The sequence below is a fragment of the Taudactylus pleione genome, unplaced genomic scaffold (genome assembly GCF_031769625.1).
Source record: "Taudactylus pleione unplaced genomic scaffold, aTauple2 ptg000006l, whole genome shotgun sequence".
Classification (NCBI taxonomy): Eukaryota; Metazoa; Chordata; class Amphibia; order Anura; family Myobatrachidae; genus Taudactylus; species Taudactylus pleione.
This window is the reverse complement of record NW_028284409.1, coordinates 13,908,585-13,935,794: the sequence shown is the minus strand read 5'-3', so window position 1 is coordinate 13,935,794 and position 27,210 is coordinate 13,908,585. Positions and strand designations below refer to the sequence as shown.

General features: G+C 46.2%; 1 protein-coding gene across 1 annotated transcript in view; it reads right to left on the bottom strand.

Annotated features, from left to right (window-relative positions):
- Window positions 1–27,210, bottom strand: part of ARFGEF3 (ARFGEF family member 3) — a 156,617-nt gene that overhangs the window by 86,423 nt on the left and 42,984 nt on the right. The window contains exons 5-8 of the mRNA XM_088453279.1: window positions 25,385–25,453; window positions 20,940–21,062; window positions 2,742–2,784; window positions 423–507 (exon numbers count right to left, since the gene is read on the bottom strand). Coding sequence (XP_088309405.1) covers window positions 423–507; window positions 2,742–2,784; window positions 20,940–21,062; window positions 25,385–25,453 — 320 coding nt within the window. The remainder of the gene's footprint in view (window positions 1–422; window positions 508–2,741; window positions 2,785–20,939; window positions 21,063–25,384; window positions 25,454–27,210) is intronic.

Genomic DNA, 27,210 nt, shown 5'->3' with positions numbered 1-27,210 from the left:
TGAGAGGCCGGGATTGGCCGGCGCTCCCGGAAACGAGGGCGTGTGCCCCATTTTGCTACTGGGTCAGAGCACCAGAAGTTTACATTTAAGAAACACACACGCACACTTATCAAAACAAGAGATCAACCAGTTGTTTTGATGCTCAGACTGATGATGGCACAAACAGGCCAATAGTGGTAATTTGCAGGAAATTTCAACTGCATCACTCTTGGGCAAATCGATCGTTTTGGAGTCAGGCACAAGCTGAAATTGGGCCTATTTGTCAAGATCGCTAGATGTCATATTTAGACCAGTATCCTATTAGCAGAACTAACATAGCGCTGCTAATGGATGGAAGGTTTATTAAATAGGAAATTAAAGCGAGAAACAAGAACCCAGACTGTTCTCTTTTAACTTTCAGACCAAACATACAGTGTACTTACTTAATAACAGCTTGCAACTTGTCACACAGAACCGTAAGCACAGATACCATGTCATCACAGAGTGTTTCCACCGAAGGACCAGATTCTATGGAATTAATGAAAAGGACAAGGCTTACCATAATAATTTATACTAAGAAACACTAGGGCAGATTCAGAGTTGGGAGCAAAGCAAAGAATTAAGTAACTTTGCATCTGGGCAATGCAAGGGGTGCAAATATATAGTTTTTTTAATTTTGCATGCAGGGTAAATACTGGCTGATTTAGCAAGTAGCCCACAAATATTGGGCAGCTTTATTTTAGAATTTCAATTTAGATTAGAGTTAGGGCACGCCCATCCCATATTTAAACATCTCTGCAGATTTTATATCTGACCCACCTGCAGTGCAACATGGTTGTGTAAAGTTAATCCTTTCTCAGCTTTGCTCCCAACACTGAATCAGCCCCTAAATGCTAAATAAAAACATGAATAAAAAGGTTCCCTGTTTTGCTTGTGAACTAGAACAGATTACATTACTCAGTCTCTTCAATATCTACATATACATGTGCACACACACGAACATATTTTTATATATATATATATATATATATATACACACACACACACAGTCAGGTGCATGAATATTGGGACATTGACAGAATTTTCATATTTTGGCCTCTATTCACCACCACAATGGCTTTGAAATGAAACAAACAAGATGTGCTTTAACTGCAGACTTTCAGATTTAATTTGAGGGTAATTACATCCAAATCAGGTGAACGGTGTAAGAATTACAACGGTTTCTATATGTGCCTCCCACTTTTTTTTACTTAACTGGTGAAATACAAGTATCTGCTTTTAGCCAAGACTGCTGCAAACAACTTGTCACTTGTCAGCATTTCATCTGTTGATTGACGTGACTCATGTTTCAGTTTGTTGAAACACTGAGCACAAAGACCAGGATTCCGCACCCATGATGTGCCAATAATAAAACATAGAATGACAATCCTCAAAGTAATTGCCATAGAAACTTCTAAACCAAACAAGTAAAAAAAAAGGTATAGGAAAATAATTAAAGTAGGCTTCATTAGTTCCACTAATTATAAGAAATAGGCCATCAACCTCCTCTAATTAAAAATTCCTTTCTAAGCACAGACTAATTAATGTACCATTACTCTCAACAGTAGGGATGGGCAATAAGGGGCCCCCAACTGTTGTAGAACTACACATCCCAGTATGCCCTGCCATAGTTTTGCCATGCTAAAACTGTTGCAAGACATGCTGGGATGTGTAGTTCAACAACAGCTGGAGGGCAGCTTATTTCCCACCCCTGCTCTACAGCTTAGTACTTGTCAGTTTAAATCTATCTTTCACAAAACTGAAATATAACTCCCATCTGTAAAGACTTTCCATGTACACTCTCTTGTAGAATTAATATGGCATTTGCATGTCCTTAAGGTCCAGCCATATTTGTGAAGCTAGCAATAGTGAGTTCTAGATTTATAAATATAACCTGTTCAACAAACCAAGGGCCTGATTCAGCAAGGAATGCAACTACGAATGTAATAGCGATTACGCACGCAGTCTCACGGTGATGCGTAATGGATTAGTATTCTAATCCATTGCGATCGCAATGCAATCTCAGCACAACATAAGGACGCCCACTTTACCTTACACACATCCGTAATGTTAAGCAGGACTGTGAAACCATCGGTACAATAGAGTACCATCGCAGCCTCGCGCACACTTGCACAAGCTCTGACCTTACTCAGAAATTGCTAACTTCCACACACGCCATCAGGCCTCAGGCTGCGTAGGGCATCACAGTGGATTATTTATGCATGCCCCTGCAATGTTGTTGAAACGCACTGGCACGCCCACTTTCGCCTGACCATCCCCTTGCTACCATCCACAAACGGCACTTCCTGTTAATCAGTTCGCGATGGGTCTGCGTAGCCGCTGCGATTGCAGTCCCGATCGCAGTGGGCGGTTAATGCACGCGCACTGCAATGCATACGTATGCGCAGTACGCAACAATCGTCCGATTGTGTGCATATTAGCAACTGCGTTCTTTGCTGATTCAGGCCCCAAATGTCCTGGGAAGCACAAGCAGATTTTCACACTTCCTGTTCAAATCTGTTGCAATTAAGAAATGTGTTAGTCTTGTGTGATTCAAGCGCTTTTGGCAGGTCACGGTTTGAGCTAGTAGCTTATTTTTCCAAATAGGAAATTTAGGAGGTTTGTTTTATGAATAGTAATTGGTTAATTAACCACAATGCTAATGGTTTCCCATCACTCTTTTTACTATGTTGCATATCATCGGTACAGAGGAATGTAATTACCTTGGCTTCGAAACTCCAGAAGAGCTTCATGGATTTCTGTATTCTGATGAGGAAATATACACATAAATTATAGAAATCTCACTAAATGTACAAATCTCAAATGTTATTTAAGACAAACGTAAAATATGTTCAACAAATCACAACAAAACATACAAAGACTGGTGGGATTTTGTATGATCATTCAACAGCTAACATCCTGGAAACATTCTAATAAGCTTTTCCCTCTGTATGGTCATTGATTGTGCAGAATCCCACAAATAGGCAGAAAGTTATTGCAAAAGAGACAATGACACTAATAGTAACGGAGATATATTTTATTAGTACTTTGGACCCATCATTTGCTGGGTCGCTAACAATTGTGCAGGATTTTTTCTCATCCGTCTTCCACCACCTTCCCGTCTCTTTACCCCTATTCCTCCTGTCTCTCCATATTTCTCTTCCCATTCTTCCCATCTACTTCTCTTGACCCTATTCCTCCCATCTATATTTTTTTATCTGTCTTTTCTTCTGACCTCCCTCTCTCACTCTAGCTGCACACCTTCCCCATACTTTCCATCTCTCCCTCATGGTCAGACTCCCTGAAATAGCAGCAATCTCCCTGTCTCCATGAAGAGTCTAGCAATCTCCCTCATTGCACCTTACCCCCATTATGAAGCTATTATATTAAAAATAAAAAAACAGAGATATACACATTCAAATGGATGATTAGTATAATGTCCCTGCATTTGTTATAAGGCACAATGGGCCTGATTCAGACCCACTCGTGAGCGGCTGTCCGCTCGCAAGTGGGTCGATGGTGTGCACTGAGCATGCGCACGACGGAGGGAGCTCCGTCGTGCGCATGCGCCAGACGCGACGAGCGAAGGACTTTCCTTCGCTCGTTGTGTCTGATCAAAGGGGGCGTGCTGTCGATGTTGATTGACAGCACGCCCCCTTTGGTGGGCGTGCTGGGGGCGTGCCTGCCAGACGGAGGCGTTCCCAAGGGAACGCCTACCGTCAGAAGCCGGCCCCACTGACATCACTAGTGATGTCAGTGGGAGTGATTTTGGCTCTGATAGAGCCCAAATCACTCCAGGGCTTGTGGTCGACAACCCCGACCACAGGCTTCTGGTCGCACTGGCGATGGTCGCGATGGTCAAGACCATCACGACCATCAACCTGCATGCTCGTATGTGCTGTGGGTGGTGACCCACAGCTATACGAGCGTCCAGGAGGACGCTCCATTTTTATGGAGGACGGCCCTCATTCAGAGAGAGCCCTCTGCTCAGAGCGTCCGGCTCTGAATGAGGGCCAATGATCCCTATGGTACATGCATTTTCTAAAAAGTGTCAGTGTGTTTTCAACAACAAATATATCTTACTAACTGCTTTTGGGCTCATTTACATTTGGATGTAAATACATTTTATGACACTCCCCTCAGATGTAGCAGTACACGTCCACCTTACCGCCACGCTCATAGGTGTTGCTATCACAATCCCCCATAAATGCTTTTTCAAAAGTAGGCAAGTATGACCCTCCCCCTTCTGTTTTTGCCCCCTCATTCCCCTTTTGCTCTCTTTGTATACCACCACCAGTCCCAGAGTGTGTCTTCACAAATCACAATACATTATCACTATCAGTGTGTGTAGTGATGGCCATCGATGCTCAATTGGCTGCTATGTGCTGATGTTGGTCTGCACATGTGCAGCAATGTCCCTCAACATCAGGGTACCACCACCGCCAACGGTGTGGATTTGGTATCCCTCCATCGATAGCAAAATAACAATTTCCTTCTCTAAGTGTGTGTCTTCCTAATCACAATACACCCTCATTATCAGTCTGTGTCTCCCCAGAGACCTGTCGTCTCCATTCCCATCTTCATGCTCAATGGACGCAGCAGGAATAATGCGTGACGCTTGCACACCATTTGTCTGTGACATGTAGCATTACATGGGCGTATGCTCGTCATCACATGGGCACACAAGCATTGCGCATTACTCCTGCTGCATCCCTTGAGAAGGAAGGCGATGCAGTCTTACAAGGCTTGGGTGGAATAAATTACAGGAACGGCAGAATTGAGGACAGGGGGAGGTGGGTCAGCCATTGTCATTTGCACAGCGAGCCCTTTGGCAACACAAGGGTGTGTATAGGAGGGTGTATGGAGGGGACACGTCTTAAATTGGGGGGAGACACACACTGATAACTCTGTACAACAAATTAATACTTTTAATTTGTTTCCTTTCTAAAAATAGTCATACATTACTAATTTGAGGTCAACAAAAACTAAAATGATTTCAGAATGTTTTTACTAGCTCTATTTTTTGAGCTACACTACTTGCACTATACTGTATGTATATTAGTAATATATTCATAGTGAAAAGCTATTTTAAAATAATCTGATATTTTCTTGATAGAAAATAAATAACAGTTGTTTTAATTCAATCAATCACAAATAAGAACACAAAACAAAACAAACATACAGCATACGAAACAAACATACAGCATACGAAACAAACATACGTCATATGAAACAAACATACAGCATACGAAAGTACTATCTGATATAGTGGCCTATTCATGGGGGTGCTTTCTCTTTGCTTGTCACTTGTACTCCTCTTCTGGGGTATCGCTTGTCACTGTCCAACAATAGTGATTCACCTACCCTGATATCTTTGTTCCATTGCTGAAATGTCTTGGTGGAATCGCTCTCACTATGCTTGTCACTCAGTGCACCACAGTTATCTTGTGTGGGTAATCCCGTGAATCACATATATTTGAATAGGGAAGGGGACAAATAACTGATTCATTTAATTGGGTCATTAGGTCCCGCCCACTCTGCGCGGAATGCAGATTGCTGGTAAGATTCTCTCCATTCTGCCCACTGCACTAGGAATACCCCTACATCGTCATAAATGGGCTATATCTTGGAACTCAGAGCTAACTGAGAGTTTTAAATGTTATATTCATTCTTTGCATGCTGACATCAATTAGAAGTACCGTATATACTCGAGTATAAGTCGACCCGAATATAAGCCGAGGTACCTAATTTTACCACAAAAAACTGAGAAAACTTATTTACTCGAGTATAAGTCTAGGGTGGGAAATGCAGCAGCTACTGGTAGTAATCCCTCCCCTGGTACTGCCCAGTAGTAATATTCCCTCTCTGGTAGTGCCCCCAGTAGTAATACCCCCTCTGGTAGTGCCCCCAGTAGCAATATCCCCCCCTGGTAGTGCCCCCAGTATTAATCCCCCCCTGGTACTGCCCCAGTAGTAATCCCCCCTGGTACTGCCCCCTGTAGTAATATTCCCCCTTTGGTAGTGCCCCCAGTAGTAATACCCCCCTGGTAGTGCCGCCAGTAGTAATACCCCACCTGGTAGTGATCCCAGTAGCAATATCCCCCCCTGGTAGTGCCCCCAGTATTAATCCCCCCCTGGTAGTGCCCCCAGTAGTAATCCCCCCCTGGTACTGCCCCCAGTAGTAGCCCCCCCCAGTAGAGAGAGATGTAATTAAAAAAAAAAAAAACACTTACCTGAAACCCCGCTCCTGGTCCCGCCACTGCTACTGGCTTCTCCGGCCACTTTGCATTATGGGAGAGACGTCGCCATTTCCCACTGCGGGAGCCGGAAGATGGCTCCCGCAGTGGGAGCAGCAGCAGCCGATGAGAGTCTGACAGACTCTCATCGGCTTCTGATTACAACAAACACACAGCTGCCGTTGCCGGCGGCTGTGTGTTTGGCAGTGTGTAGTGCTGACCGAACTCTGTCTGGTCAGCGCTACACATGTGGTGCAGCTGTGTCACAGAGACACAGTCTGCACCGCGCCCCGCATGGTACGCTACTCAGCTGTGTACCATGCGGGCATGACTCGAGTATAAGCCATGGGGGGGCTTTTTCAGCACAAAAAATGTGCTGAAAAACTCGGCTTATACTCAAGTACATACGGTAACTATTTTCACATCGGAAACATTTTCATTGTTTTGCAGTGTAATGAGAGTGTATTGTGATTGAGAAGGCACACACTTATAGCAAAGGAGTATTGGGGAGGGGGCAGGGGACGGGCTGTGTCCTGGCAGACAGTGATGAGAGCTATGAGAGGAGGGAGTGGGTGCTGCCTCAATCCTGTCTCAACTATGGAGATAGAATTTAAGACGTTTATATAATAGATTATACAGTATAGAAACAGAGATAGAACGGCAAGTCTCCATCTGATTTGCCTAATTTCATATGTGTTTGAAAATGGACCAATTATAAAAGAACAATGGTAATAATCCTATGCATTCTGTCAAATATTAAAAGGCTAATTAAATAAATGACTTGCAATATATTTTACCACAAAAACAAACATGTTTGAGCATCTTTGCATTATGTTATGGACTATAACCTAACTCTAATCACTAGCTTCTCTTTTTCAAAATAAACAAACTTAAGAGGAATTTCCATCAAATGGAGGTTAAGTAAATACTTGGCCAAATGGATAGAAAAATAAAGATTATAAGACCCTGTGATTTTTTTTTTTTTTTAAATGTTGAACTAGTATTACCAGAGGTTGCCAAATGCAGTCCTCAAGGCTTCCCAACAGTTCAGGTTTTAGAGATATCCATGGTTAGACACTGGTAACTTAATTAGTACCTCAGTCAATTTGATTTAACCACCTGTGCACAACCATGGGTATCTCTAAAACCTGAACTGTTGGTGTCAAAGCTGAATAATTGGCTGAGACAGAATCTGATTAAAATTAAATCTACACGACGCCATTTTGCGAATGACAACAAGACGCCATTTTGCGACTGGCCGCCCAGCGCCATTTTAGTGAACCTCACACATAAGTACATACGGCGATGCTATTATTTAGCGTCGTGCGATTCCCACGCAATAGAAAGATGTTAAAAGTCCCCATTATATAAATACAGACAGTTACTAAAACATATAATATGATCAACCATGCAAAACACGCACCACGGTGTACTCCACAAAACAAGTAGCCGCACAACGCTAACTATATACTCAATACCCCAATACTTACACTGCACACTTACATAAAAAGGTTCCCTAGCATTAAGGTTAATATTTAAGGTTTTATTCATTATCATTGATGTTGCGAAATACATGTTATTTGAAATCTAAGGGTTTAGTGCATGATAAGCAGACCGTGTTTGGTGTCATTCTAAACTACTGAGTCTTTACAGATTTCCGGTTCCATCGGGGAAGAAATCGCAACATGCGTCTGCAAGTTATGGATCATAGAGAGTTAGGGATTGAAATGTTTCCTGTAATGCAGCCAGTCTAATTTGTTATGCAGCGGGAAAATGGACACAAAGAGCTGTTGAAGGCTGGAATGTGACCATATGAATTGACCTATGAACTGTACTGTAACAGAAGAACCAGAACGAAGAACCAATGGAATCATGCCAACCTGTTCTATTGTATTGCCTATCTCTGCTAGAGTATATATGTGGGCTCTCTGAAACTAGATGACAGTCTTCTTGCTTTGCTGTTCACGGAGGTTTCATCTTTGATGCCGGGATCTGGATCCAGAGCGCGTGCGTATGTAACGACTGTAACTTGTGACTGTATGATTTATTTGTGCTAATTATATTTAGATCACAGCGTGTAACCATCTGTTTTTATATTGAATAATAACTTTTGTGCTTTGGAACCACAATCAAAGTCTGAAAACAATTATTTCTATTGTGTGACTCATAACGCTAAATAGCGACAATTTTAGAGTGTATAGATAGGTAGGAATCGATATTGGGGAGCCTTGAGGACTGTGTTTGGGAACCTCTGAGTTATACCTTAATGTGGAACTAGTATACCAGTAAAACCTTTGGTTCTAGGAGATCATTAAAGAGGTCTTTACTTCTAAGCATTCTGTTAACACAAACCTGAAAGCTTGTGAACAAACTGACAACGGTTCTGTTTATACTTAGAAGTAGTAGCACTTCCCAGGCAAAATTCAATATACACCAGTTCAAATTTTATGGAATACCTACAAATTTGAAATTTCTGCCATACAGTGAATGACCGCCTTCTTGTACACCAGTTATAACTTGGAAAATATTGGCCTCTACAAAAAGGTCTTGGATCTGTGATATACTCTACACTCAAAACGAATCATATCCAGGGAATTCCTCAAATTTATATTTGAATATATTTTTATGAATCATTGTACATAAAATACAGACATATCATTGTACAAAGTTCATATGTAGTCTCTAAGAACATAATTTCCACAAAAAACTTGATTTATCACAGCTTGGAGAGAGATAAAGTGAGATAAAATATCAACCAAACAGCAACTAAAAATCATGGTACAGGCTGTGTTTGAAAAATGACAGTTAGGAGCTGATTGTTTGCTACTTTATTTCTCTCCAAACTTTGATAAATCTCCCTCATGGTTCTTTAAGTGTGATAGCATTAGAAAAATGGGGAAGATGTATCAAGTCTTGGAGAAAGATAAAGTTTCAAACACAGCCTGTAAAATGACAGTTAGGATGCTGAATGGTTGATACTTTATATCTCTCCAAGGCTTCATACATCTCCCCCATGACGAGGTACTGAGGCACACCTAGGGGCCAAGTACCAAACCACTTTTTCCTCCGTCCACCACTTGCATTCTATTCCTGTTGCTACCAACTCTAATTACTCTCCCTAACTCTAGTACAGTATGCAAACTAATAGAAATTATTGTAGACTCACCTTTGTTAACTCTATTTTTTCGAAGTCCATAGGATCCACAGGGATAGTATGGGGGGGGGCCACAGGCAGGGGGGGGGCCACAGGCAGGCGGTTTTGTAAACAAGCCCAAGGCAGGAGCAGGAAACAGGAGAGGGAAGAATTGTATACTCAAAAAAACACTCTCCCAGAAGATGAAGGAATCAGTGATCAAGAGAAAAATACCCAATGAGGCCAGGTGCGTCAGGGTGGGCGCCCTGTGGATTCTATGGACTTCGAAGAAATAGAGTTAACAAAGGTAAGTCTACCATAACTCTTAATTTCTACTTCAGGTTCCATAGTGGATCCACAGGGATACTATGGGGATGTCCCATGGCAATAAGGAGCTCCTAAGGGTGGGGACAATCCTGAGGAGAAAGGAGAGCCCAAAGGAAGCATCCTGGGGGTCAAAAGATATCAAAGGTGTAGAACCTGAGAAAAGTGTGGATGGAAGACCATGTGCCCGCCTTGCAAAATTATTCAGCAGAAGTGCCAGATCGAACCGCCCATGAGGGCCTCACGGACCGAGTAGAATGTGCTGTAACCCTGTTTGGAACATGAAGATTAGCTTGCGTGTATGCCTTATAGATTGTCATGCGGAGCCATCGAGCCAAAGTCTTTTTGTTAGCTGGCCAGCCTCGCTTGTGAAAGCCATACAATACAAAAAGAAAATCTAATTTCCTAAAGGAATTCGTGCAATCCATGTAGATCCGAAGAGCATGAACCACATCCAAGGAGGCTTCACCTGCAGAATCTACAATCTCTTCATTCAAATGGAACCGAGATACCACTTTAGAGAGATACCCATCCCTGGTACAGAGGACAGCTCTGTCCGGAAGAAGGGGGAGCGACAGGAGAGCGCTGCCATATCAGATACTCTGCAGGCAGAGAAGATAGCAAGGAGACAGAGAGTCTTCGCTGTCAGCCACTTGAGGTCTACTGAGTCCAGAAGTTCAAATGGAGGAGCCTGTAGAACCCAGAGAACCAAAGACAGATGAGGTAGGTCAGGTGCAGGCAAGATCCTGCCTTAGTGGAAGTAGAAAATGAGTGTCTATGGAAAGACTCCATAGGTCGGTGAACCAATGTCGCCTGGGCCAGGCTGGGACTATTAGTATCACTGTGCCACCTTCTTGCTTGAACTTTCGGAGAACCCTTGGGAGGAGGGAGATCAGAGGAGAGAGGTATGCGAGATTTAAGTCCCACCTCACTGCCAGAGCGTCCACAAAGGCGACTGAGGGGTCTCTGGTCCTAGACCCGTACCTGAGGACCTTGTGGTTGTGACATGAGGCCATGAAGTCTATGTCTGGCAGGCCATTTGTCCACCAGGAGTTGAAAGAAATCTGGATGGAGAGCCCATTCTCTGGCATGTGTACTGACAGCTTAGGAAGTCCGCTTCCCAGTTCAGGACTCCAGGAATGAACACTGCCGATATTGCCGGGAGCTGACCTTCGGCTAAGACCAGAATGTTTGCCACTTCCCGCATGGCTGCCCGACAACGCGTGCCTCCCTGATGGTTACAGTAGGCTACCGCAGTCGAGTTGTCAGACTGGATTTGGACCGGCCTGCCCTGGACGAGATCCTGCGTCTGAGTGAGTGCTCTGCACACTGCTCGAAGCTTCAGAATGTTTATGGGCAGGCGCCTTTCCTGGGTTGTCCACCCTGAAAAGTATGATGACCGGTTACCACACCCAATCAATGAAGACTGGCATCTTTAGTGAGAAGCTCCCAATTTGGATTCCAGAAGGGGCAACCCTTGTCCAGATGGGACATCTGTAGCCACCATGCCAGGGAAAGCCGAACCTGAGGAGAGAGGAGGATCGTCTGGGTGCGGATCAGATGATACTGCCCATTCCACCGGCAGAGAATGAGTTGTTGAAGGGGCTTGGAGTGGAACTGGCCGTATTCCATCATATCAAAGGTGGATACCATGGACTCTAGGACCTGCATTGCTGAGTGAATGGATACACTTCGATTCTGGAGCAAGTTGCACACATGCAAGTGTCGTGTCAAAACTTTGTCCGCTGGAAGAAAGATACTCTGTATTCGAGAATTCAGGAGTGCCCCTAGTTGTACCAACCGCTGTGTCGGAGATATGGAGGACTTTTTCCAATTGATGAGCCAGCCGTGTGTCTGCAGGCAGTCTACGGTCAGCTGGAGATGGCGTTGTAACACAACCAGTGAGTGTGCCAACATTAAGAGGTCATCTAGGTATGGCAGGATTCTGACTCCCTGGCGCCTGAGGTGGGCAGTCATAACTGCCATTATTTTGGCAAAGACCAGAGGGGCTGTTGACAGACCAAAGGACAGCGTCCGAAACTGGTAATGTTGTTGCAGAACAGCAAACCGTAGTAATCGTTGGTCGGTTGGAGTAATAGGTACATCCTGATAGTCCAGAGAAATCATGAATTCCCCAGGCTCCAATGCCAAGACAATTGATTGTAGACTTTCCATGTGGAACAGGGGCGCTCTGATAAATTTGTTGAGGCGTTTGAGATTCAGAATAGGCTGATGAGATTCATTTGGCTTCTGAATCAAAAAGAGAGTGGACTCTCTGAGCCGAAGGAATGGGGATAATCACACCTGAATGCAGCAGGGAGTGAATGGCCTCCTGGAGGGCCAGGGCATTGACAGGGTCTGATGGGGGACCTGTACAAATAAATTGCTGGGGAGGATCCCCCAGGAGAAGGCCCGCACCATCAGGTGGAGGGTTTGTTGTCAGACTTGGAAGCTGGACATCTGGCCGACCAAGACTGCTTGGATTGCGGCTTGGTGGTCTTGTGAGAACTAGACTGCCTAGGAAAGGACTGTCCTCTTGCCTTACCCTGGGGGCAAAAGGACTGAGAAGATGGGGGAAGCTGCCGATAGCCGATATGAAGATTTTGAGACTGCCACAGTAGCCACAATCTTGTCTAACTCTGAGCCGAACAGCCTGTCTCCAGAGAAGGGTAAGGATTAGAGTGCCTTCTTGGATCCCGTGTCCGCCTTGCAGGACTGTAGCCAAGGGACCAAGTGGGCGACTACCAAGGTCACAGATGCCTTAGAGGCAAGGAGCCCAGTATCCAATGCAGCTTCTCCCAAATGAGAGGCCACTTCCTCAATATGGGGGATGTATGCCAGTTGTTCCCTGGTAGGGTCTGATGGCAGGCTGTCTTCCAGTGCTCATCCTTCGATAGTCTTAGCCACCCAGACCACAGCCATAGCCGGCCAAGTGATAACACCTGAAAGCGAGTACACTGACTTAAGACAAGTCTCAAATTTTCTGTGGCATCCTTAAGGGAGGATGTAGACGGTAAAGGCAGTGTAGAGCTTCTGACTAAGCCTGCCACATGCGAATCAACAGTGGTAGAGACTTCCCACTTAGTACACCCCTTAGTAGGGAGAGGATAAAAAGACGCTAGTTTGCCAGGAGTACCCCAAGCTTCTCCCAGGAGCTCAGTGAGTTGTTCTGATTGAGAAGATTCAGCCTTAACCACCTTTTGAAGTTTAAATATCGGGGTTTTAGGCTTAGGGTCCGGTTCATAATCCTCTATATTTAGGATTGATTTATCCACACTCACTAAAGAAGGGACATCCACTGTTGAATGATGGTGCTCCTCGCCCGAGTGTGACTTGGAGAGAGAACTTTGTGCGTCATCTGCCTCCTCAGATGATGCATCAAAATCTGAAAGATGGGTGGACTGAGAGGATTATACAGTCCGCCTATATGCCTTGGTGGCTAACGGTTTGTCCGCCGTAGATGGCAGATGTCTGAGCCATATTCTGAACTGAATGGGCATAAACATTAAGGGAGGAAGCATAGTGGGTACCGACACAGTATGGTGGGAGGCAGCGTGGGAGCTGATAAGTGGTTCACTAACTGCATCATAATCTGAGACAAGGAAGACACCCACGGTGGCTCCTGAACAGGTGCTGGTAAGGTGGGCTGGAGAGGTGGTACATAACAATTAGCACACAGACCATCCTGTATGTAATCCTGTGGGGACAAGCCCACTAAACAGGATTTAAATGTAACCAGCACAGGAGCCTCGATCTCCTGTTTAAGTTTGCCTTTAGATATAGTAATAACCAGCAAGCAGCACACAGTCAGTGTATGGCTAGTAATGCAGTGTGACACCCTTCACAAACACAAGTAAATGTGAAGTAATATTGAACCCCTACACAGCTGGTAGTTGAAGGTTAAACAAAAGCAGCAGGGATAGATATAACTGACAGTCAGAAAGTTTTAAGACAGTATATCACCACAGCAGAGCTAGCACAAGTCACATACAATGCATATAAATATACTTATAATGGGCACTAAATCAACTACTCAAGCCTCCCAGGACTGGTAGGATTTGTGCGCTGTATAACCTGGCTCCTAGGAGAGGTATACAGGGAGACTGAACCGAAAACTCCTGAGACATGTAGCTTCAGAAAAGCCCTGATTAATGGCTGCTGAGCATCTCCTATAGGGAGGAGGGTGAGGGGAAGAGCAGCTTAGAGACGGGAAACCTCTTGTGAGGGATCGCACTCTGGGCTGGGGGAGGGGCTGCCGGCGAAGAGCCTACCCCCCTCTGCTGCATCAACCGACGGGTGCCGCTGGCCTCTACTTGGCCCCGACAGCAGCTTTTAACTGCCCTGGTACTCTAGTGGGAGAGCGGACAAACCAGTTACCCCACTGCAGCGTCCTCAGACAGGTCTCTACCGCCGGAGGTAAGGACTGCACAACACGCGATTTCCCACAAGCGGGGAATCACCTTACCTGTACTTCCCCGTGTATCCAGCCACAGTCCTGGGTCCCCAATGGAGCGGCTACCTAAGCCCTGCTGCCGCCCGTCGTAATCACCAGACCAGTCATCGATGTTGCGGCACTGGCGGAGGAAGCTGGAGCAGCTGCACATGCACCCATTAAGACATCTTGCTGCTTGCTCAGGTAAAAATAAAAAAAAACTCATAAAAATAAAGCTTGGGGCTGTCTAAGCAGTCCCCCTGTCTAAAGGTGCGACCGGTCCTGCCGGCACCATACGAAAAACTGTCTGCCTGTGGCTGGGGTATATGTGGAGGTGGACCAGTGCATCCTGGGAGCTAAAGCCTTAACTGTTTGGTGCCCGAACCTCTTTGACCCTCCCCCCTCCCCATGGTATCCCTGTGGATCCCCTATGAACTCTAAAGAAGAAAGGATCCTATTTAGCTTTTGTCTCATGCTTTACCACTATCCACCTACCATGTCATCTCTTGTGCTGAATTTGGCATGAGTGCTATGTGGTTTGTCTAATCACATGCACTGAATGTGTGCCTACATGCATTTTGCGATCATGTGTAATTGTAGACATGTATTTATGTGCATGCTTGATTGTATTTATGTATGCGTTATCTGTCTGATGACTGCCAAAGTTAAATAATGTGTGGCGCCGAGAGAAAAGGGGGGATTGACTTTGGGCGACAAATCCGCTTGTTATGTGCAAAGTGGTTAACACAATATATATCCTATACCAGGATTAGGAAGGTATATATAAAGCTTATGTGCAAAGTGCTATAAACATATAGTGCATAAAAATAAATAAATAGAAGATGATGAAATGTCATCCATAGCGAACAATTAAACTGTGATACAGTTCTATAATTACCTACAGTAATAATATGAGGACAATAAGTTGTACATGTTTTACAGTATCTAAACAAAAAAATAAGAGGAAAAAATATGAGATATGGTAAGAACTTACCCTTGTTATCTCTATTTCTACGAAGTCCATAGGGTTCCACAGGATACCTTGGGGTATAGGTGTGACGTCAGTCGCAGGGCACCAAAGAGTTAAGCTTTCAGCCTCCCAGGATGCACTAGGTCCCCCTCCTATACCCCGCCCCCGGGCCAAGGCACCTCAGTTAGTTACCAAGCCATAGGCCGGAGGAGGAGAAGGAAGAGAGAGAACAAAGATCTGGACACATACAAGAATCACATTCTCACCAGAGGGAGACGGAAAACCGGTGACCAGAGCAAAGCCCATCTGCAGCACAGGTGCGACAGGGCGGGAGTCCTGTGGAACCCTATGGACTTCGTAGAAATAGAGATAACAAGGGTAAGTTCTTACCATATCTCATATTTTCTACTTCAGGGTCCATAGGGTATCCACAGGATACCTTGGGGATGTCCCAAAGCAGTATCCTTTAAGGGTGGGGACGCTCCTGTGCAGAAAGGAGAATCCGCCGCCCGAAGGAAGCATCCTGAGAGGCGAAGGTGTCAAACCTGTAATACCTCACGAAGGTATGGACAGAAGACCACGTAGCAGCCTTGCAGATCTGAACTGCCGAGGCACCACGTCGAGCTGCCCACGAAGGACCCACAGACCTAGTGGAATGAGCCTTCAGAGAAGGAGGGACCGGTAGGCCTTCATGAAGATAAGCTTCAGAAATAGCCATACGGATCCAGGCTGCCAAAGTTTGCTTTGAAGCAGGCCAACCCTTTTTACAGAAGCCATAGAGGACAACAAAGCGTCCGACTTCCTAAACAAAGAAGTGCGGTCAACATAAGTCCTTAAGGCCCGCACAACATCCAAAGAGGCCTCACCCACGGAAAGACCCGGTGAGTTAAAGGCCGGAACAACTATTTCCTCGTTAACATGAAACTGGGAAACAACTTTGGGAAGAAACTCGGGCCGAGTGCGGAGCACTGCCCTGTTCCCATGAAAAACCAAGAAAGGGGGTCTACAAGAAAGAGCCCCTAACTCAGAAACACGTCTGGCTGAAGCAACGGCCAGAAGGAAAACAGTCTTAGCTGTTAGCCATTTAATATCCACTGAGCCCAGTGGTTCAAACGGCGGTCCTTGGAGAGCCCTCAGGACCACAGCCAAATCCCAAGGCGCCACAGGTGGAACAAAGGGCGGCTGAATACGGAGAACACCTTGCATAAAGGTGCGCACATCCGGGATTGTAGCAATCCTACGGTGAAACCAGACAGATAGGGCCGAAACCTGTACCTTCAAAGAAGCAAGGCGAAGCCCATGATCTAGTCCCGCTTGCAGGAAGGCGAGAATCCGAGACAGACGAAACTCCCGCGGTGCATAACCTCTCGGTCGACACCACTGGAAGAACGTATGCCACACGCGATGGTATATCCTCGCGGAAGACGGTTTCCGAGCTCGTAACATGGTACGCACCACAGAGCTGGCAAACCCCCAGGACCTCAGCATGGCCGTCTCAACAGCCACGCCGCCAAAGACAGCCGAGTCAGGTCCGGGTGAAGACAAGGACCCTGAGACAGAAGGTCCGGTCGTAGCGGCAACCGCAGAGGACTGTCCACGGACAGACCCTGAAGGTCTGAGAACCAGTGCCGTCTGGGCCACGCGGGAGCTATCAACAGGAGCGTCCCTCCTTCCTGTTTGAATTTCCGGATTACCCGTGGAAGAAGGGAGACCGGAGGGAACAGGTATGCGAACCTGAACGTCCACCGGACGGACAGAGCATCCACCAGAGACGCCCCTTCGTCTCTTGTGCGAGACCCGTACACCGGCAACTTGTTGTTGTGCCGGGACGCCATGAGGTCGATTTCTGGAAGACCCCACCTGTCCACCAGTAGTTGAAAAACGTCCGGGTGCAGGGACCATTCCCCTGGATGAACGTCCTGGCGACTTAGAAAGTCCGCCTCCCAATTTAGCACTCCCGGGATGAAGACCGCTGATATGGCCGGAAGATTGCGCTCCGCCCAAACCAGGATCCGAGAGACCTCTACGAGAGCCGCCCGACTGCGAGTTCCTCCTTGCCTGTTTATGTAGGCCACTGTGGTAGCATTGTCCGACTGGACCTGCACCGGGTGACCCTGGAGAAACCGCTGTGCCTGCAGGAGAGCATTGAAGACCGCACGGAGTTCCAAGATATTTATTGGAAGCTCCGCTTCTGTCGGTGTCCACCTGCCCTGGAACAAGTGTGGACCCGAAACTGCTCCCCAGCCCCGAAGACTGGCGTCCGTTGTCAACAGGACCCAATTTGGAACCCAGAACGGACGTCCCTTGTTGAGGTGGGTCGTCTGTAACCACCACGCAAGGGACAGGCGAACCTCCGGGGTGAGCACAATCGTCTGGAACTTCAGAGACTGAGGCAGCCAGTTCCACTTGGACAGGATCAGGTGCTGCAGAGGTCTGGAGTGAAACTGGGCGTATTCCACCATGTCGAACACCGACACCATGGAGCCCAGTAACCTCATCGCCGAGTGTAAGGACACCCGGCGGCTGTGCAGACAACTGCGCACCCTTGACTGTAAAGCAGAGATCTTGTCCTCCGTCACGAAGATCCTTTGCTGTCCCGAGTCCAATAAGGCTCCAAGATGCAGAATCCTCCGAGACGGGATTAGAGTGGACTTCTGCCAGTTGATTAGCCAGCCGTGCCGTTGCAGCAGTGCAATGGTCAGGTCCAAGTGGTGTAACAGGAGCTCTGGAGATCCTGCCACCAATAACAGGTCGTCCAAGTACGGCAACATGCGGACTCCTTGCAGCCGCAGAGAAGCCGCCATGACCGCCATAGCGTCCTGTATGTCCAATGACACCATGTAGTCCCCAGGTTCCAGCGCCAGAATGATGGACCGTAGGGTCTCCATCCGAAACTTCGGGACCCGCAAAGACTTGTTGAGTGCTTTGAGGTTGAGAATCGGACGATATGACCCATTGGGTTTCTGTACCAAAAATAGATTTGAATAGAAACCCTGGCCCCTCTGGGAGAATGGAACAGGCACTATAACTCCAGCCTGGAGCATAGTGTGCAATACCTTCCGCAGCTCCGTAGCCTTGTTCCGGTCTGATGGTAGACCCGTGGTGAAGAATCGAGCCGGGGGTCTGTGCCGGAAGGAGAGGGCGTACCCGTGAGAGACCACCTCCAGAACCCAAGTGTCTGTCGTAGTGAACGACCAACACCGGGAGAACTGCAGCAGGCGGCCTCCCACCCTGGGATCCCCCAAGGGGAGACCCGGACCGTCAGGCCGCAGGCTTGTCATCTGGCTTGGGGGCCGGACGTCTGGTACTCCATGCCTGTTTCCGGGGCTTGACCGATTTCTTAGGGCCAGCCTGTCGAGGAAACGACTGTGGTTTGGGCCTGCCCTGGGCCCTAGATGACCGAAAGGACGATGGTCCAGAACCAGAAGGAGCAGCGGCCGACGGGAGACAAGCAAATTTGGCTGCCGCCAGCGTGGCCACAATCTTATCCAGATCCGGACCGAAGAGAACTTCTCCGGTAAACGGCAACGCTTCCAGACCTTTCTTGGATCTGCGTCCGCCTTCCAGGATCGCAGCCACAAGGTGCGACGAGCAGCTACCGCTGCTGAAGAAATTCTAGACACCAGAGTACTAATGTCTAGAGCCGCCTCGTTGATGTAGGTGGCCGAATCACGGAGATTGCCAAACAACTCCGCTTGTTCGGCCGGACAGTCGGATTCAAAAGAAGCCTCTAATGAATCCGCCCAGCGCTCCATCGCTCTGGCAACCCAGCAAATGGCCATAGCCGGCCGTGCTGCCCCCCCTGCAAGGGAATAAGCGGACTTCAGGCAGATTTCTACCTTGCGGTCCGTAGCATCCTTAAGGGAGGACATGGATGGCATCGGCAATGTGGCACTACGGACAAGACGGGTCACGTGAGAATCCACCTGTGGAGGGGATTCACACTTAGCAAAATAATTATCCGCGAACGGATAAGCCACCGCCAGGCGTCTCTGCGGCTGGTATCTTTTGCCAGGTTGTTTCCACGCCTCCTCTAAATGGTCCACCAACTGACCCGAAAGAGGAAAGACTGTGGCATCGCCCTTCACATCTTTGAAAAAGGCATACTTAGATTTAGCCGCTGGGGGAACTTCGTCCTCAATCACCAAGGCTGTGCGGACCGCCCGAATAAGTCCAGGAATATATACTTTGGACTTAGCATCAGCGTCCTTAGTATGGAAAGGTTCCTGATCGTAAGGATCCAGAATCTCCCCATCATCAGACGTCCCTTCGTCATCCTCATAAGGAGCGGACAGAGACGCCACCGGCCTTTTATGAGGCCGCATCACAGACTCCCCTTGCAACACATCCGACAAGTGCTGTAAAGAACTCGTCAGGGAGTTAACCCACGCTGGCTCCTGAGAACCCGGGAGCGGGGAAATAGGGATACTGTGGGGTACCACCAATTGTCGTGGGAACCCCTGCATGGGTGACGACACCACAGACTGCTGGGACAAACCCATCGGAGTAAACGCGGGCTGCGGAGCTAACTGGCCCACTAAAGCTGTTAACGCCTGAGCGAAACAAGCCCAGGGCGGCTCCTGTACCGATGCTGTAACCGTAATAGGCCGCGCCATGGACAAACACTGCCGGCAAAGGCCCTCCGCGCTACCCTCCCCCTCCGCTAACGGTACTTTGCACGTGGTACACTGTAGCCGGAGGGGAAAATCACTTTCAGACATGATGGCACCACGTATGTGACCTCTCTCACCAATTAAGTATTAAATAGGCGAGAGACCACCCTGCAGCACCGCACCGCAAGGGCTTTAGCAGAAAGAACAGGGACAGTAATAAAGCTGACAGTTTAGAGAAGAATAGTTACAGGCAGCGCTAGCACAGTCACATACAATGCAGAGAAATAACAATTCCTGCACTAACAGCGCTGATCACTCAACTACACAGACACAGACACAGGGCCTGGTAGGACACAGTGCTGCATACACAGACCTGAGCCACAGCGGAGGAGAGGTATGCGGGGGGACCCAGACCACGATGCTTCCTTCCAGACTTCCAGCAGCGTTCACCATGCGTTGCAGAGAAGATGGCCGCCGAGGAGCAGAGAGAAGCTGGCCTGGGGGAGGAGCGCTGACACAGGACCAGTCAGCACAGTGCAGAGAGGGCTGTGTGCAGCGGGGGAGGCGCCGGCTGTGAGACAGGGAAGGCGCGCTCCCCTGGCATGCATTTAACCCCTGGGACGCCGCAGCGCTACCGCTCTGCTGCGGTCCGCTGTCCCAGGGGGTAGTGGAAGCGCAGGTTGGTCGCCTGGCTCCACGCTGCAGCCAGTCCCCAGGGAGCCCCCTGCCTGGGGACTTAGGACCATGTGATCAGCGGGGACCCACCGCGGGACCCCGCTGCTTACCTCTGTCCCCCTTGAATCCGGCCATGGTCCGGAGCATCTGGGGTCACCGCTAGCTGTGACCCCAGACGCCCACCAGCATCCCCGGATCAGTACCGGCGTTCTGGTACCGGCGGGGTGTAGGGAAGACAGCATGGACGTCAGGACTGACTGTCCATGCTGTTCATTAAGATGTGCAGCCACAGCTGCATGAAGAAAAAGCTTCAGGGGCTCTTCTAGCCCCCACTCCAACAGGTGCACCCGACTCCGGCCGGGCACCAAACTAAACTGAGGTGCCTTGGCCCGGGGGCGGGGTATAGGAGGGGGACCTAGTGCATCCTGGGAGGCTGAAAGCTTAACTCTTTGGTGCCCTGCGACTGACGTCACACCTATACCCCAAGGTATCCTGTGGATACCCTATGGACCCTGAAGTAGAAAAAGTTGATGTCTCACCGGGCTATCCTGCTTTTGCCGTAATTGTAATGTCAAATCACTTAACATTTGACTGAGTGTTGCTCGCACAGCTGTGTTTATACTTCGTTGATGACAACTGGAAACATAGGTTTCAATGCATATCTGAATGGGAAACAGGGAAAACATTAAAGTAACAATAATGAAACAGTAAGAATTAGCAGTGAAGACATCCTGGTTCTCCTCTACATCATTTCAATCTATCAGGGAAGTAACTTGGAGGCAGATCGATCACATCACTTTGCTACAAATTACAGCCTCACATGTTACACACAGGCTTATGCCTCAGTAATGCCACTAATAACTAGCTAATTAATAGATAGTATTGACATGAATATTTATCTAGACCAGAAAATGACTGCATCCAATGTGTGTAGCTGGAAGGTGTACTTGAAGTCCGTAGAAAAAAATAATACATCTGCGTGGAGCTCTGGTGTACACTTGCCTGGGAAGAGATTCTCAACAAGCTACACAAGTATAGTACAGTTGAAATTACATTTTTTATTTTTTTTTGCTGAGTATATAGGGGGAGATCAATCAATTCTTGGAGAGAGGTAATGTGGATACACAAAGTACCATATAATCAGCTTCTATCTGTAATTTTACAGGCTGTAGCGGAATGGTTGCTATGAGCATTGTCTCCACTTTATCTTTCTCCAAGATTTGATAAATCTCCCCCTGAATGAGTCAATATAATTTAATCTATTTTAGAGATTATTACCAAGAAAACAGAAACTAATATATCGCACACGCGCGCACACACACTTTAAAATCATCAAAACATGTAAATAAACAGAAGCCACAATCTGTATATTTGTAAGCATGAGAGTTCTAGAAAAGCAGGGGCTACAGAGGACTAGGAAAACTGCAGTGCAATGGATTCTCTTATTTCATGCACAGAGGGGGTCCTGTTTTATAGCATGTCAAACACAACTACAGATGGGAGAGTAAAACACAAGCAGTAACAGCACAAAACAGAAAGTAGGGATAAGACATGCAACATGGTGATGGGTTGTACTGCGGGGCATGGTGCATATTCATAAAGTGATCCAATTCCAAACGCTTACAATATTGCTGTATACGTTTATACATTACAAGTTATTTACAAAGTGTAAAGCAGCCAGAATGCAGTGCAAAATCCTCTTTGGTGGTATCAAACACCTAAATTTGTGTGAGGTGTTCAGATTTCCACCAAAGTGCATGGGTTCGAAAAAAGCAAAATGGCAGTGTTTGTGGACAAACAGAAGTTTTCACTGGCCAATAGGAGCTTGGCAGAGTCCAGGGGGTAATTCTGCTATACTGTTCTTTTCAAACCTGCCACATCTTTGGCGGTTTTGGCTGTTGTATTTAAAGAGGCAATAAAACATGGCTTGAAAAGCACCGCTTAGTAAATTTATCCCCAGGTTTTTCTTAGCAAATATGGAATAGGTGAATCAATGCAACTATTTCAGTAGAGCAGTGCAGAAATGGAAATTTGTTTCGTGAAGTAGGAGCAATAAAATCAGGTAACATGGTCAGAGAGGGTGGATCGTAAGGGTAATACCTGCTCTGTGGAAGCTGAACAGCCATTTTCTCTACCTCTGGGCAGTGCACAGCTAGTGTGTTTTGTAGATGAGATACATATGAATCTGCAGCCAAAGCATTTATGGCTTGTATAGATGCCCAAATGGCATGGGTAGCACAATGATACAAACTGATTCAGTACAATGACCATATATTAAGTTGCTCCACTTTAGCACATCCCTTAGACATGTTTCATTCCATTATAGGAGGTAACGATTATCTAAATAAACCAAATATATGAACACTTCAGCCCAAATACTGCAATTGAAGGATTCAGTTTACATTTAATTTCCTCTTGGTAAATTTCTTCCTGTAACAATTTATCTATTAAGAGATTGCCATTTTGTAATTCAGTCATCTTAAATACGTTGGTATGTAACCGATTATTGTTTGCAGCTCAGCCTCAGAAAGGATATGTACAGTAAAGGTTTATGTTGAAAACGATCAAATTATGGTCAAAATACCAAGCCAATTTACTAACTTTAGAGTGAATAATCCACAGTGCAAGTTTCTGTGCCATGTGAACAGTGTTTGGACAGGGATAAATTAGCCCCATAATCTTTAATCCTTAATGATCTTTTATATGAAAAACTATCAACGAGCTGAGCCAGTGGAGAAATAATTATATAACATGTTGGCCAAGTGAACAATTTCTAACAATAATAGTGTGAGGAGTGCATAGATAAAATAGATAGGCAGGGCAGAGCAACATTTTAGCTAAAAAAAGAGATAGAAAAAAACGTGCGCAAAAGCAAGCAGCAGGTATACAAATAGCTATAGAAGGTGTTCCCACTCCTTCACCATAACCACAGCATGACAAAACAATTAGCAATCTCTCCAACTTGCGCTAAAATATACATTACATCAAAAGGTTTCCCTTTGGAAAGTCTTAGTTGGTTTTTATTATAGTATATATTCTGTTATTCTGAAGTACCTCCCTCATAGGACACCAATGCAGTATCCCATACATGCCTACCCTCACGGGTTTCGCGGGAGGCTCCCGATTTTTCGGGTAACACCCTGCACCCCCGGAAGGGTAGGCATTTCTCCCGCATTCTTCCCACTTCCTAGTGAAGTGGGTAGAATGAGGAGAATTCCTGCGGCGATCACGGGTCTCCGTGAAGGGGGCGGGGGCTTAAGACGTGATTCTGCATGAATCACAGCATTTGGCCCCGCCCCCTATGTAAACTTTACTCATTCGCTGCAATTTTACCGCAAGGGGTCGGGGCTTAATTATGCAAATCATCAGGCCCCACCCCCGCCGGCTCCCTGCTGCTTCTCTTACTCGGCCTTCTCCCGGGAAGAGATTATTAAAGGTAGGCAAGTATGCAGTATCCACAAATGAATAAGAGAGAGGAGATCTTTATTTGTATTAAAACTGTACTTCACTATATACATCTCCTCTCTATACATCTCCTCTTTCTCTTAATTAATTTGTGGATACTGCATTGGAGTCCTATGAGGGAGCTACTTCAGGAGATCGGAATAATTACTATAAGAAAAAACAACTAAGACTTTCCAAAGGGAAACCTTTTGATGTAATGTATATTTTAGCACAAGTTGAAGAGATTGCTAATTGTTTTGTCATGCTCTGGTTATGGTGAAGGAGTGGGAACACCTTCTATAGCTATTTGTATATTTAGCTGTATTTGAAAAAAATATAACACACATCTTCTGTCTGTCTATGTATTCGGACACCCCTGCACCGATTGGGATGAAACCAACGTGAGGTGGTCCAGTTGGATCCTGACCAGGTTTTACGGGGGTTAGGGTCCCAGTCGGACCTCCTGTTGGTGTACACAGAACTTTGACCTGGGGAGCCAGTTCTGGGCCTTCCACTAGATGGATTTGGACGAAAACTTTACAAAGCAGTAACATTGGATCCCAGAAGGCGTACTAGGGGATTGAGGTCCGGGTCGGACCTCCTGTTGGTGTTTGCTGGGCAGAACTTTGACCCAAGAATGCTGGGCAGTACTTTGACCAGGTGAGCCTATTCTAGGCCTGCCACTGGATGGATGTGGATGAAAACTTCACAGAAGGGTGACAATTGGTCTGAGATGCCTAATGGAGTGGTTGGGGTCCCGGTAAGACCTTACGGTATAGTGCACCGGGCAGAACTTTGACCCAGGAAGCCATTTCTGGGCCTGACATTGGATGGCTTTAGACGACATCACATAATTTAGATGAAAACTTCAGAGTGGTAACATTGGATCCCAGAAGACATACCAGGGGGTTGAGGTCCCGGTTGGACCTTCCATTGATGTACGCTGGGCAGAATTTTGACCCGGGGAGCCTGTTAAGAGCCTTCCAATGGATTGATTTGGACAAAAACTTCACAGAGTGAGAACAATGGATCCCAGGAGACATACTAGTGGGTTGAGGTACTTTGACCCGGGGATGCTGGGCAGAACATTGACCCGGGGGGGCCTATTCTGTGCCTTCTATTGAATGGATTTGGATGAAAACTTCACAGGGGGATGGCAATTGGTCTGGGATGCCTAACTTAAGAACTTGAAGATTTAAACATGGGCAACGCCGGTACTTCAGCAAGTTTTATATAATATTATACATACTCAAAATGTAAAATATACTATCTATACTATCACATTACCTCCTATAGGGCAACTGTTTGGGGATAAAAACGTATAGTAAACATTTTGTTAAAAATAGAAAATGAGGGTTAATTACAAGCAGTGTTAGTAAGATGTACAGTGTTACACTGCATGCAGAAAGAAAGCATTTGCATGTTACACATTTACATATTGCAATTGCATTAATAGAATTAATAACCTTTTATTTATTGCCTGGAATTTATACATGGAAATATAGAAAGTTGAAGGAATAATGCCGGCTCTCCCACTTACCTCAGCAATCTTCAGAACTGAGGTGCCATTCAGCTCAAATGTAGACGTATATGTGATACAGAGCAACACCTGCAGATGAATAAGATGCCTTTAGTAACTGCAGGTTGTCTTTAAGAAAGAGCAATAAGTGGTCATTAGATAGTTATTGTCTTAGAACCACTTTGGTTTACAACAATTAAAATGTTTGTACAAACTTAATATGGTGACATTTTATCCAGCTAACAATACAAAGGGGAAAAAGGTTCACAAAATTGTAATGAAATAAAAACACGATTTTTCTACATTGGTTAACATCAATTAAATGCTTAGGATAAACCTAGGAGACTAAACCTAGAGTATTTTAATTCTATCAATATTTAATACTACTAGTGCTGGCAAACAATATGTAAAGAAATACGCTGTGTGAATGACTGACAGCTACTGATGCCTGCACTGTTTGTGTATATGCTTTTCCATAATTTAGCAGATTATTGCTAATGACATACAGCAGGTGTTCTATCTAGTCCCCCTTCACGCTGTCAAACTAGGCCAATACCATTCAAGGCATCTGTCACATGACAACAAGGAACAAAAGGCTTCTAAATGTGCCACACTCAGGGCATGGTAGAGACAGGTTATTCTTGTTCCTAAGTACATAGCAAGTGTTGACTTTCCAAGTAATTCCACTATGCTCACTTACTATGTTTACAGTATTTTCCATTTCACCAAACACAGACACAGTTATACATTAGATTACAGTGACACCATTTGTATAAACAATACACTACCATATGCATAATGGCATTAAGATTTTTTTTTTCAGCTATTTCCAGCATAACACATTCAGGATGTAGTCATAATGTTGACATGTACATTGTTGAAATGTTGATATTGAACATGCCAGCACCTGCTTAATTTAGACATTTGAAATGTATACATTCTCCAGGGATGGGAGGGTCAGGGTCAGGCTGCGGCAGCAGAGGGTTAGGGTATGGGAGGGGAGAGTTAGGGTTAGACACTAGGCGGAGGGTTAGGGTTAGGTGGCAATTCTGGTTTTGCACATTGGGCCTGATTAAGAATTGGAAATAGAGCAAGAAAGAACAAGTAAGTAAAACCATGCTGCACTGCAGGGGGGCAGATGTAACATGTGCAGAGAGAATTTAGATTTGGGAGGGCTGTGTACAAAATGACATCTAAATTGCAGTGTAAAACTAAAGCTGTCCAGTTGTTTGTGGGCTACATGCTAAAACAGCCAGTAATTACCCCATATGCAAAAATAAATTATTATGTATTTGCACTAGGGATGAGCGGGTTCGGTTCCCTGAGAACCGAACCCACCCGAACTTCGGGGATCCGGGGCGATCCGAGCCCAAGCTCGGATCTCCCTGTCTGCCCCGGATCCCTCTCCCGAGGCAAAACCTCGAGATCTGCTGTCGGATCTCGAGGTTTTGCCTCGAGCGGCCATTTAAAAAAAAATGCCTTTGCCTTTAATGGGCAAAGTGCTGATTGGCTGACAGAGCCGTCTGTCACGGCTCTCAGCCAATCAGCATTATGGTGCTCATTTGCATGTAGCACGGACTCGTGAGATCCGTGCTACATGCATCTGTGTGATTGACAGTGACACAGAGCACAGATGGGTCAGTGAGACCCGTCTGTGCTGCTGTGTATTTCAATGACACAGATGCACGCACGGACCAGGAGATCCGTGCTACTTGCATCTGTGTCATTGACACAGAGCACTAACGGGTCCGTGAGACCCGTCTGTGCTGCTGTGGTAAATAAAAAAAAAAAAACCTGTGTAAAAAGAGAAAAAAATGGCGTGCCCCCCCCCCAAAAAAAGAGCAACC